At 38.8% G+C, this 12,774-nt stretch overlaps 1 protein-coding gene across 3 annotated transcripts in view; it reads left to right on the top strand.

Annotated features, from left to right (window-relative positions):
- The window catches only part of FNIP2 (folliculin interacting protein 2), a 134,721-nt gene that overhangs the window by 49,432 nt on the left and 72,515 nt on the right, over positions 1-12,774 (top strand). For all 3 annotated transcript variants that reach the window (XM_021699017.2, XM_021699016.2, XM_044912860.1), the window contains exon 2: positions 11,766-11,892. In XM_021699017.2, coding sequence (XP_021554692.1) covers positions 11,766-11,892 — 127 coding nt within the window. The remainder of the gene's footprint in view (positions 1-11,765; positions 11,893-12,774) is intronic.

Below are 12,774 nucleotides of genomic sequence, written 5' to 3'. Positions count from 1 at the left end.
CTCCACACACGAACTTTGGAATGAATTTGTTTATATCCACAGAATAACATGCTGGAATTTTGATTGGGATTGTATTGAATCTATAGATAAAGTTGGGAAGAACTGGCATCTTGACTCTTCCTATCCATGACCATGGAATATCTCTCCATTTATTTAGTTCTTTGATTTCTTTTATCAGAGTTTTATAGTTTCCCTTTTATAGATTTTGTATGTATTGGGGGAATGTGCTAATATAAATGATACTGTGTTTTTAATTTTAAATTCCACTTGTTAATTGCTGGTATATGAAATAATTTTTAAAAATATTTTAACATATATTTTCCAGAGCATGATTGCATTTAAGTCAAGCTAGCTACTTTCCCCTTTTCTTTTTATTTATTTTTTTTGGTTTTTTAAAAAGTTTTATTTATTTAAGTAATCTCTACACCCAACTTGGGACTTGAACTAACAACCCGAGATCAAGAGTCACGTGTTCTTCCAACTGAGCCAGCCAGGCACCCCCTCCCCTTTTCTTTTTAAATTCCTCCATCTTTTTCTTTTCTTTGTTACTAAACTTATTTTAAGATTTTTCTTTTTTTTTTTTTTTAAAGATTTTATTTATTTGAGAGAGTGAGAGAGAGAGAGAGAGCACAAGAGGGGGGAGCGGGAGAGGGAGAAGCAGACTCCCTGCTGAGCAGGGAGCCCGATGCGGGACTCGATCCCGGGACTCCGGGATCATCACCTGAGCCGAAGGCAGTTGCTTAACCAGCTGAGCCACCCAAGTGCCCTTATTTTAAGATTTTTCTTAAATATTTTTTCTGATTATCAAAATGATACAATTTTATTATAAAACATTTGGAAGGTGTAAGCAAATACAAAAATGAAAATTCAAGTTACTCATAATGCTATCACACAAATTTTACTAATACTTTTATTTTCTTGCAGTTTTTTTTTTTTTAAGATTTTATTTATTTTTTTAGAGAGTGAGCAAGTGAGTGAGGGGAGGGGCAGAGGGAGAGGGAGAGAATCTCAAGCAGACTCCCTGCTGAGCGAGGAGCCCAATGTAGGGCTCAAACTCACAACCCTGACATCATGACCTGAGCTGAAATCAAGAGTCAGAAGCATAACTGACTGAGCCACCCAGGCGCCCCTCATGCAGTCCTTTTTTGGTACATGGATATAAGCTGTATTATATTAACTGAATCATGTTGTATTTATCAAGTTATATAATCTGCTTTTTTACTCAGTATAACATTTTCCCCATGTTATTAAAATGTTTTAGAGAACAAATTTTAATGACTTCATAGTATGTTCTTACATGGATGGCTTCAAAAACTTAGGGTATGTTCTGGTAGTGGATGTTTAGGTTTCCAGTTTTTGACTGCTAACAATGCATAGAAAGAAACTTATTTTGGTTCACATTTCTAACATTCTCCTTGGGAGATAATTTTCCTTGTAGGAAATTTGAGGGAGACAATTGAGAGATAGAAATTGGTCAGATAGATAGAAACCAAAATATATCTACATTTGGAAAATGGTTAGTGTGTGTAACAACAAGGAGCTGCCTTAATAACCTCAAAATTAGACTTCTTCACACACCTTGTCATAAGCAGCCTAGGACACCTACAAGCCTTGCCACATAGGGGTTCACCCCTGTAAAACTTGATGTTGAGTAGTAGTGGAGGATCAGAATAGTTTGTGTGTGCTCTGCAGCCAGATAGATACCAAAGAATAAAGGAAAATTTATCAATCAGAACTCATTCTTCTTCCCCTGGGAAGGAGCAGGTGGGGGTGAAGACAGGCATCTTATACAAATTGGGATTGTGCCTCTACTTGGAAACCTGAAGCAAAGGTAAAGAGACCCTCCCAGCTCTAACATCTTTTGTAGGTTGAATCACCTTTTTTTTTTTTTTTTTGAGATTGATTGATTGATTGATTTCAGAAAGAGAGAGAGACAGAGAGGGAGCACACAGAGAGAGAGGGAGAGGGGGAAGCAGATTCCCCGCTGAGCAGGGAGCTCGACACAAGGCTTCATCCCAGGACCCTGGGACCATGACCTGAGCCGAAGGCAGATTGAGCATCTGTAGGTTGAATCACTTTTTAAAGGGTATAAATGCAGGGCTTTTTTTCCTTAACATTTTAAAAAGCATTTTGTCTATCTGTCTTCAGAATTAATGCATTCACTTAGTTCAACAATAATTGTTCCTACCTCCTTATTTTTACCCATGCCCTTTTAGGTGATCAGTTTTACTAGTTTTTTACAAATCCTTTTTTTTCTCATTTAAAAACCCATTTAGCATTTTCTTTTTTTTTACTCCAGCATTCTCCCCTTTCCTGATGGCTCCATTTTGATCTTTGCTGACTCCTCTTTTTCTCCGGACCTGTTAATGTTGGCGTGCTTGAAGACTCAGTCCTTGGACCTCTTTTCTGCCCACACTCACTTCCTTAAGTGATCTCATCCAGCCTTTGGCTTTAAATACCATCTGTATTCCAACAACTCCCACATTTATAACTCCAGCCCAGACATTTTCCCTGGCCTCCAGATTTGTATATCCAACAACTTACCTCACCTGCAGCCTTCTCCATCTTGATGATCCTAGTTATGGGACTCATCTTTTTCTTTTTTTTTTCTTCCTTACACACTGTATCCTATCCATAGCAACTCCAACTGGCTCTACCCTCAGATGCTACCCAGAATCTGGCTACTTCTGAACCACCTCCACTATTACAACCTAGTCTATGCTAGCATTATCTCTCTTCTTCTTCTTTTTTTTTTCTCTCAATTTAACTGTTTATTTTATTTTATTTTTTCATCATGATAAGTGTACTCTTTAATGGCCATCCCCTATTTCCCTCATCACCCTCCCCACCTCCCCTCTCCCTCCCTCTCTGTGTGCTCGCTCGCTCTCTCTTTCTTCAATCAGTCTTAAAAAAAAAAAAAAAAGGTGATTCAATCTACAAAAGATGTTAGAGCTGGGAGGGTCTCTTTACCTTTGCTTCAGGTTTCCAAGTAGAGGCACAGTCCCAATTAGTGTAACACTCCTGACACTCCTTAACTCTTAACAGAGTGAAGTCTGTTTCTTGGTTTGTCTATTTCCTTTTTTTTTCTTTGCTAGTTTGTTTTGTTTCTTAAATTCCACATATGAATGAGATCATATGGTGTTTGTCTTTCTCTGACTGACTTATTTCAGTCAGCATTATATTCCCTAGCTATGTTGTTGCAAATGGCAATATTTCATTCTTTTTTATGGCTGAATAATATTCAATTGTTTATATACACACCACATCTTCTTTATCCATTCATCTATCAGTGGACACTTCGGCTGCTTTGGTAATTTGGCTATTGTAAATAATGCTGCGATAAACATAGGGGTGCATGTATCCTTCTGAATTGATTGATTGATTGATTGATTGATTGATTGTAATTTTGGTGTACCCAGTAGTGCGATTCCTGGATCATAGGGTAGTTCTATTTTTAATTTTCTCAGGAACCTCAAAGGGATTGCATTTTAATTTTCTTATGAAATATTTCAACCATACAGAAAACATAGAACATGTTATAATAACCATATGTGTACCCACGACCCAGTTTTCTTAAATCTTACCATTTTGCCACTTTTGCTTCACATATATAATTAAAAACAAAAAATCTAAAACACTAGGGTAACAGATGTTGCTTCCTACAAAACCCTTACTGGGCCCAGTCTTTTCCCTCTCTTCCTTCCAGAGGTAACCACATTCTGAATATTTGCTTCTGCATATTATTAGTTTACTGGCCATGATGTATTGATAAATAATACTGGGTCACACATATTTAACATTATAGAACAAATATCATACTGTACATATTATTTTGAAGCTTATATATATGTTTATATATATGTTTTTGAGATTTATTCATATTCATGTAGTTCTAGTTCAGTAATTCTAAATTCAGTATAGCATACTACAATTTATCCATTAGTCTATTGATGAACATTTTGATTTTTTTAAATAGATTTTTACTGTTATAAACAATGTTGCAGTAAATAGTATTACACTTGTCTTTTTCCACATATCTCCATGGATTTCCAATGGGTGTAGTGGAATTGTTAGGAGGAATTGTTAGGTTTTAGAATATATGAATATTGGGCTTTACTAGATAGATATTCTCCAGAGTAGTTGCCTCAACTCCTTTCCCAACAGCAATGCATGACTGTTCCCATGCTCATCATTTTTGAGTGGGGGAGGGGTGTACAGAAAATGTATCTTGTTTTCTTTTGAAACATCTTTGTGGAGATGTAATTCACATACCATACAATCCACCCACCTAAAGTGTGTATATACTTGGGTGGATTTTAGCATAGTCACAGAATTGTGCAGTTATCACCACCCTTCACTTCAGAACATTGTCATTACCCCCAGAAGACACCCCACACAAGATTTAACTAATTTACTATCTGTCTCTGTACATTTGCCTATTCTGGACATTTTCTGTAAATGGAATCATACAACACATGATTCTTTGTGATTGACTTCTTTCACTTCCCATGCTTTCAGGGTTCACCCAAGTTCTAGCATGTATTAGTGCTTTATTCCTTTTTATGGCCGAATGATATTCTATTGTATGGATGTGCCATGTTTTCTTTATCCAGTGGTGTTCATGTGGTTTTTTTCCCCCCCACCTTTTGGCTATCGTGAATAATGCTGCATAAACATTCCTGTACATGTTTCTATGTGGACGTTTTTTGGATGAAGAAATCACACTTTGGATGCCTGGAGCAATAGGTAGAGGTCACAGGTGTCTACCTGGTGCAGGTGGGTGAGAAAGCAGCAGGGGCCCTTTCTCCAGCCCTCTTGGCTGCCATTGCTCAGAGTCCCATCCCCCTCCCCCCCCGCCCCCATCCTTCATGTGGTAGGCATGGCAGCGTGTGTACTTCCTAACCTTGGCTTCAGCCCCTCCCTGCAAGGGCCCGTGGCTGCCCACTTGCCTTTTTGTGCATTAATAAATGTGCTGGCCTCCAATAGCATCTTACCACAGCTACAGACTCCCAGACTGCCAGTCTCTCTCTCTAGGACAGCAGTCCAGTGTTGTCTTTTGAAAGGCTTGTCTTCCCTGCCCAACGAGGGAGAGCATTTTCAGGCAAATTTATCAATTATTTGGGCCATAAATTTAAAAACCAAGCTTAGGAATTGCTGGGCAAGCTTCTGGCCTTGTTTTGTCTGCTTCATCCCCATGCCTCTGCATGGCCAGGAGTGGACTGGAACATCTAGAAGGAACTGATAAACTAATCTTGCTCTTTACCTAGGAGAACAGAATATTCTTGTAAGTTTTGCTTTCAGAGGTCAGAACTTTTCTCCCTTTTCCTTTTTTTTTTTTTTTTTTTTAATATTTTATTTACTTGACAGAGACAGCAAGAGAGGGAACACAAGCAGAGGGAGTGGGAGAGGGAGAAGCAGGCTTCCCACGGAGCAGAACCCTGGGATCATGACCTGAGCTGAAGGCAGACTCTTAACGACTGAGCCACCCAGGCGCCCCTCTCTTTTTCTATTTTTTTTTTTTAAAGCTTTTTTTTTTTTTAAAGATTTTATTTATTTATTCATGAGAGACAGAGAGAGAGAGAGAGAGACAGAGAGAGAGAGAGAGAGAGACAGAGGCAGAGGGAGAAGCAGGCTCCCCGCGGAGCAGGGAGCCCGATGCGGGACTTGATCCCAGGACCCTGGGATCATGACCTGAGCCGAAGGCAGACGCTTAACCGACTGAGCCACCCAGGCGTCCCTCTTTTTCTATTTTTTAAAATTCAATTTATATAAACTAAATTTTTAAATATTTCTTTTGTGTAGAAATAAGCAAATACAAATGTGTATTCTTCCCTCTTAATCAAAAGGGAGCATGAGACTGACGCGCTGCCCACTGCTCTAAGAAGGCACCTAAAAAACCTTATGGAGAGAACCATGCTTTTGACCTTTGGAAACCTCCAGGAAAATAGAATTATAACCTTATCTGTGTACAATTTAAATGGATCTGGAATTAATATACAAGCCAGTGTCTTAAATATCTATTTGTTATTAGTATATTATTTCCCTGGGTGAGTGAGGGAGGTGGGGAAACCTTACTTTCAGGAGAAGATATGATACCATGTTTTTGCAAGTTAAGTTTTAGCAGGGCCATTGGCATTCAGTAATCCTGAAATATAGTAATAAATTTGTTTTGGTTATGCTGACAAGAGTATGGGAGAATTAGCTTAATGAATATTGAATTAAAACATGCATATAGAGATGAACAGCAAAGCTTTTTTTTTTTTAAGTAATCTCTGCACCCACCATGGGACTCAAACTCATGATCCTGAGATCAAAAGTCACATGCTCTTCTGACTGAGCCAGCCAGGCACGCCCCTGCCCCCTCCTTTTTTTTTTTTTCTCTAAGTACAGGTAGCTTCTAGCTTAAAGATACCAGAAAAGAACATGTAGTGCTCTTTTATGAATTAAAGGAATTATTTTGGAAAATATGGGCCATATTTAAAGATTGTGAGTTTTTAAAGGGGAGAAAGGGGGGAAAACCTATAAACAATAACAAGAACATCTGGCCGGGATGGCATCCTAGGCATTCTGACTTCTGCCCAGTGCAGTGCTCTGTGGTTTTGTCAATGCCATGGGGGCCTAGGGCAGTAGGGCGTGGGTGATGGTGCAGTGAGGGCTACACATGAACTTTACCTACTTCACAGTTTTACTTGACATGACCCTGAATTCAGGTTGAAAGAGGAGGGGAATTTGGTCTTTTCCTCCTCTGTACTTCATAGTTCACGGTACATAGTACCCAAACCTCAGGCTATTTTGTGACTCATAATGTTTTGTTATTGCTGTGTGAAACCATAAAGACTTATGTGGTTTTAGCTTGTGACCCTTGCAACCATTTGTAGTATTGTTTCAGTGGGAGGGAGAAATGAGTTCTGAGTTACAGCCTACTTGCACATAAACTTTGATGGTCTTCTTTGTTAGGAATTCGTTATATTTGGGATAATGTTAGTGAACTTAATGTTACTTATTCCAGTCTCTTGACCTTCCCTAAGACATAGTAAGCATTACATTGGTCAACAATCCCTTATCCTACAATTCTAAAATCCCAAAATCTGTGAAAAGATTTTTGGAATTAACCTGAACTATTGTGAGGCTGTGCATAGTTTCTGTCTAATCTACTCAGCATAAATATTCATAACTTGGCTGGGTGTAATATTAATTTGTTTTATTTGGGGATTTGGTTATACCTGGAATCCTGGAGGAGGTATCACATAACATGTGGTATGAGCTTCTTTCTGAAAAATAAAAAATTCAGGATTCTTAAACACCTGTCCGCAAACATCTCAGTGAAAGGATTGTGTGTCTGAACTTACCTCTGACTTACGCTTTGCAGGTTTCAGAGTACTTTCATACTTAGTCTCTGTTTTTCCCAACAACCTTGTGAGACATATAAGGCAGATAGATACACTTAGGAAAGGTGAGCCCTAGATAAGTGCTTTCCTGAAGTCACCTGGGTTGAAAGTGGTAGAGCTAGAGTTAAAAGTTCTGTTTATCCTGGTGAATACCAATTCATGTCCCAAGCATCACATCCTCTGCGACTTTCATCCATCCTTTACCCGTGTGATGTGGACTTGACCTCTTCATCCTTTAAGTTCTATAAGCCATCTGGACATTAATCTCAGTATCTGTGACAGTGTAGTTTACTTAAGTGTTTATATGTTGGCCTTCCCATATCAGGTTGTAAGCCTTTTGGGGTAGGAAATGGATCTAGTTAATTTCTATTCCTGGTATCTTTCATGGTACCTGGGTCAAGCCAGGTCCTAAAAGTGTGTGGAAGGAGTGAATGCAGGAGTGTGCTTTGAGGCTCATGTTACTTACAGTGCTCTTTCCACACCATATGGCTGATTATAGGGATTTATTCTTTCATTCTACACAGTTCTTCTACAAAAGGAGTAAAGGATTTACGTATCACCTACTTTCTTAAAGACAAGGTTGCAACCAATAGCCAATAGAAATTTCTTTTGGTAAAATAATAGTGGGATACATTTATTTGGAATCATTTTTAAATTATATCTTTAGGCTAGCTTCATGTATTAAAGCTTCTGATAAGAATTGGAATCTTTAAGTACTTTTTTACTATACTCTTGACCACACAACAGTAATTCAGTGGTAAATTTTTATGAGTGCCTCTGAAACTAAACTTGGCAAGTTGTGTACAAAGACTTTTACAGTACAAAATAGGAATGTCAACTAATTTGCAAATTACTTTTCCTGTTTTCTCTTTTCCTGAGAGTGCTAACCCAGACCAAAAAAAAAAAAAAAAAGGATTCCAAATTTGTTACTGCCATCTATTTACATAATTTTTTTCTTGAAATAAATAGCTTGTTACTGAGTGGGAAATAATGTACATTTGTGCTGACAGGGTGAACTCTGATTGCCATCTCAAATACAATTTTTTCCCCTTTTCTCCATCTTCCATCTTCCTGTATTTTTAGATAAGAGTCATTAGGTCTTCCTCACTATTCTTGAGCAAACCTTTTGAAAGTGTTTCTATTTGTTTTCAGAAACTTTTTTTGTGAAAGAGAAGAGGAGCAGTGAGAGTTGGCAGAAAAAAGAACATAGAATAGGGTTTAAGAGTAAAATATCATCATAAATACTATATAGTAAGTTTCATCAGAGCGGGGATTATGATTTGTTCATTGCTGTATCCCAGGGCTTGGAAGGATGCTTGGCACACAGTAGGCATGCAGGAGCTACTTGTTAAATGGATAATATTGCCATTTTCTGTTGTGATTGTTACTGTTGTTTTTGTTTTGTCTTGTTTAATTTTACTTTTTCTTGGACAATTTAAAGTTCCCTATCATACCTGACTCTTTAAACATTCACATTCTTGGATCACAGGACTGCCCTGTAAACTCTTCTTGTGAACTTGTTTTTGAGTATATAGGGTTATTTCCTTGGGTGAGAGCCAGAGGGAAAAAAAAAAATGAAGTATTCATCTTTCATAGATCATGTTTCACATGGGCATACTTGAGCCCAATTCTAGCCGGACTCCTATAAAAGTTCAAAGGACCAATCAAACACCAACACTAGAACTGGTCTTGGAGGATGTTGCAAATCCTACAACTACATCTCTCATCCTTGCTAGCCATGACTCCTTGAAACCCTGGGTATGCAAGTCACTATCACCATCCTCTTTGCTCTGAAGATGGTTTTCTCAAACAGCTTTAGTCCTCCTAAAACACAGGTCACATTATGTCATTCCGCTCCTCAGAAAGTTGGAATGGCACACCATTGCTTTGTAGAACAAACATACATACATTCCCTGGGATAGCATTCAGGGCTGTCCATGAGTAGTCCTAAACTGTCTTTCTAGCCTCATTTCCTGTGTAATTCTTCTGCTGTAGACATAATCCAACCAACGAAGACTTTGACTTTGTATCATTTGATTTTTTGTGTTTGTGCCATGCCCTTATTCTGCAATAACTAACTCCCCTGTTTACGTGGAATCCTTGCTGTCCTTTCTAACTTCATCGGTTCAAATATTGGTGCTTCTGGGAATGTTTTCCTGTTTTTTTCCCTTGCTTTCTATATTCTGCCTTGTCCTTTTATTTTCATGTAGTTTCCCATATAATTGTGTCTTCTGGATTTTAAATTCATTGGGAATAAGGACTTTATCCAGTTCTTATTTATTGTATCTCCCGCCCTCCTCCCCAGTGCCAGCCTTCTTTGGCTTTCTTGGCTGTGGCAGTGTAACTCCACAATCTGTCATCACCTTCCCTCTGTGTCTGTGTCCAAATTTCCCTTCTCTTATGAGGACACTAGTCATTGGATTAAAGCCCATCCTAACCTAGTATGATTTCATCTTAACTTGATTACATCTGCAAAGACCCTGTTTCCAAACAAGGTCATATTCACAGGTACTGGGAATTAGGAATTGAGGGGAATTGAGAGACATGATTCAACCCACAACACATGGTTATATATATTTTATTTTTACATTTTTTTATTTAAATTCAATTAGCCAACATATAGTACATCATTAGTTTCAGATGGGTTTTATATATATATATACATACATATATATATGTATATATGAAATTTGATATATATATATATTTGCTTATATATATATATATATATATATAAAATATATATATATAAAATAATTGTTTTCTGTACTTAACTCCTTTGAACTATTGCTTGTCACCTTTCAGGTAAGTAATTTAGACTTTGGTCACTTTCTTCCTGCTCTTGAGTAGTTCCAGAAATAAGGTCTGGTTTCAGTTCCTGGTAGATTTTAGCATCATGGAATCTTAAAACTGACGAGGGTCCATCTAAGTCCTTTTGTTTAAATTTTACAGTAAGAAAAGGTAGATAAACCATCTTATTTTCTTGTGCCTACAGTCAGACATCTGTGGCCATAGATAGACAAATCATACCAGGGACCAGTATTCTTTGCTTTCAACCAAAGCAAAGAAATGAGGTAGTTCTGATTAGAATAAACATCTTTCAAATAGATATCTTAAGGCAAAAGCTCAAGGCTTATTTTTTCATACCTCTTTGAGTTTTGCAGAGTTGCCCTCAGTAAAACACAGGAACCATGGTTGGTGCTCACAGAAGCCCCACAATAACTTGGTTGAACGTTGAAGGGAATGCGGACACACAGAAGATACATGTGATGATGACTAACTGAAGCCTTGTATTAGGGAGGATGGTAGGGGAAAGAGCTGACAGTGTGCTGGGGGATTTCCCTACATTATCTCCTTTAATCTTCACACCAGGCCCCACTGGTGCTGCTTGGGGGGTCCTTGCCCAAGGCAGTCACACCAGTGGGAGGCGGAGCTGAGACTTGATCCCAGGCCTCTCTTACTCTGAAGCACTCAGTTAATCTCCTTTGTCCTGCCTGTATTTTCTTTGTCAAATTACTCAGCTGTAATTTTCCTCTACTAATACTAGTAATGACAGCTGACAAGATTTTTTTTTTTAAAGATTTTATTTATTTATTCATGAGAGACAGAGAGAGAGACAGAGGCAAAGGGAGAAGCAGGCTCCCAAGGAGAAGGGAGCCTGATATGCGACTCGATCCCAGGACCCTGGGATCATGACCTGAGCCAAAGGCAGACACTTAACCATCTGAGCCACCCAGGCACCCGACAGCTGACAAGATTTTAATTAGGTATTAAATAAGACAATATTCATGTGGAAGAAGGAGAGTGGAGTTTGCCATATATTTTATAAAACATACCTTTTTAAGGTATTTGGGTCAAAAAATTAGACAGTTTAATATATGCAATTTCCCTTTCCATATCTTTTATTTCCATTCTTTTAAAATTGGAAAAATAGCATGACACATTTAATAAGATGGTATGATCATTAAAATCTCGGCTCTTCTAGTCAGGCTGTCCTCAGTTTGAGATTGGAGTTGTGGTTACCCCTCAAAAGCTTGAACACTCCTGTACATCAGGTGTGCCATCCCAGAATGCAGGCATCCAAATTTAGCTTTCTCTACACATCCTTGTGATTTTTGGTGGCTGTCTTTGCCCAGAGTGGCTTTGGAAGGAGATCTTCCCAACCTTTGTCGTGGACATTTGGCGACACTTGTATGGCCCATTTGAGCCCACAGACGAGGCTGTCTGTCCCCGGGTGTGAGGGTGTGACGGGGTCATCATCTCTGCGCCATTGTGGCCTTCTGCTGCACATAGGTGCACTGGCTCGGAAACCTAGCTCTCCACGATCATTCCAAGTCTTGTGGATAACGTAACCTTTTCTCCCTATTTAATCCACAGTTGGTCATGTTCAGAGCTGGACTTGAATGAGATCCGCCTGATAGTTTACCAGGACTGCGAAAGGAGAGGCAGACAAGTCTTGTTTGATTCTAAAGCGGTTCACAAGACTGAGGAGGTGGCAACCCAGGTACGAAATGCAGGTTTGCTTTCATCTTTTTTTATTTGTGCTGTTAGCCACCCCTCTGAGCAATCGTTTATTAATTCATAATCTTCTCTTTGGGCTGTATTGTATAGTATCATTAATGGTTCAGAAGAAACAGAAAGGCTCTCCGCCACCCCACCCTGCTGCATTTGTACTCTATTAATATACACAGGTGAAACTGTTAGCAAGGAATCATGACAGATGCTCAGTACTGTACTATAAGTATTACTAGAGGTAAATTTGCTGGTGAGTTGCAATTCAGTAGTATTTGGATGCCAAACATGTGCTGTGTAATAGGAAAACTGAGAACTCTAAAATTCATAAAGCGTTAGCCTGAAGGGAAATTAATAGATCATTCTGTCTAGTATTTCACATAGATACCAAGAGGTATTACGTTGCACTAGGTTAAACAAAATTAAATAGCTTTCCTTACCATAGGACTTCAGTATGCTAACATACACTTTCATCTTCAAAAGGGAGTGCTTCTCAAACCCATCTGACCAAGGCAGCTTTATTTATTTCCCATTTTTAGTGGAGAGCAGGATGGTGGTGATGGTGTTCTGGGGTGGGGCGTGGGAGATCTGGGATGGGTAAAGTGAGGACATAACAGCCCTTGATCCCTTAGAGCCAGAACAGGAAAGGTATAAGGTCATGTGTCTGGGTCCAGTCCTCCCTGAGTCTTCTGGACATCAACCCAGGGTACGTCTTTAAGTTGTCGCCTTTAGACTTTTCATTCTTTTCATGTTCAATACCTTGCTATCTATACTGACCAAATTCTGGCAGTTCATAGAATGTGTAGCTAAGTAAATGAATAGTTTATTTCACGGTCTTTGTTTCATCAGGGCCAAGGGGCTCTTTTCCTGCTTT

The sequence above is a fragment of the Neomonachus schauinslandi genome, chromosome 2, assembly GCF_002201575.2.
Source record: "Neomonachus schauinslandi chromosome 2, ASM220157v2, whole genome shotgun sequence".
Lineage (NCBI taxonomy): Eukaryota > Metazoa > Chordata > Mammalia > Carnivora > Phocidae > Neomonachus > Neomonachus schauinslandi.
This window is presented reverse-complemented; position numbering and strand designations above follow the sequence as displayed.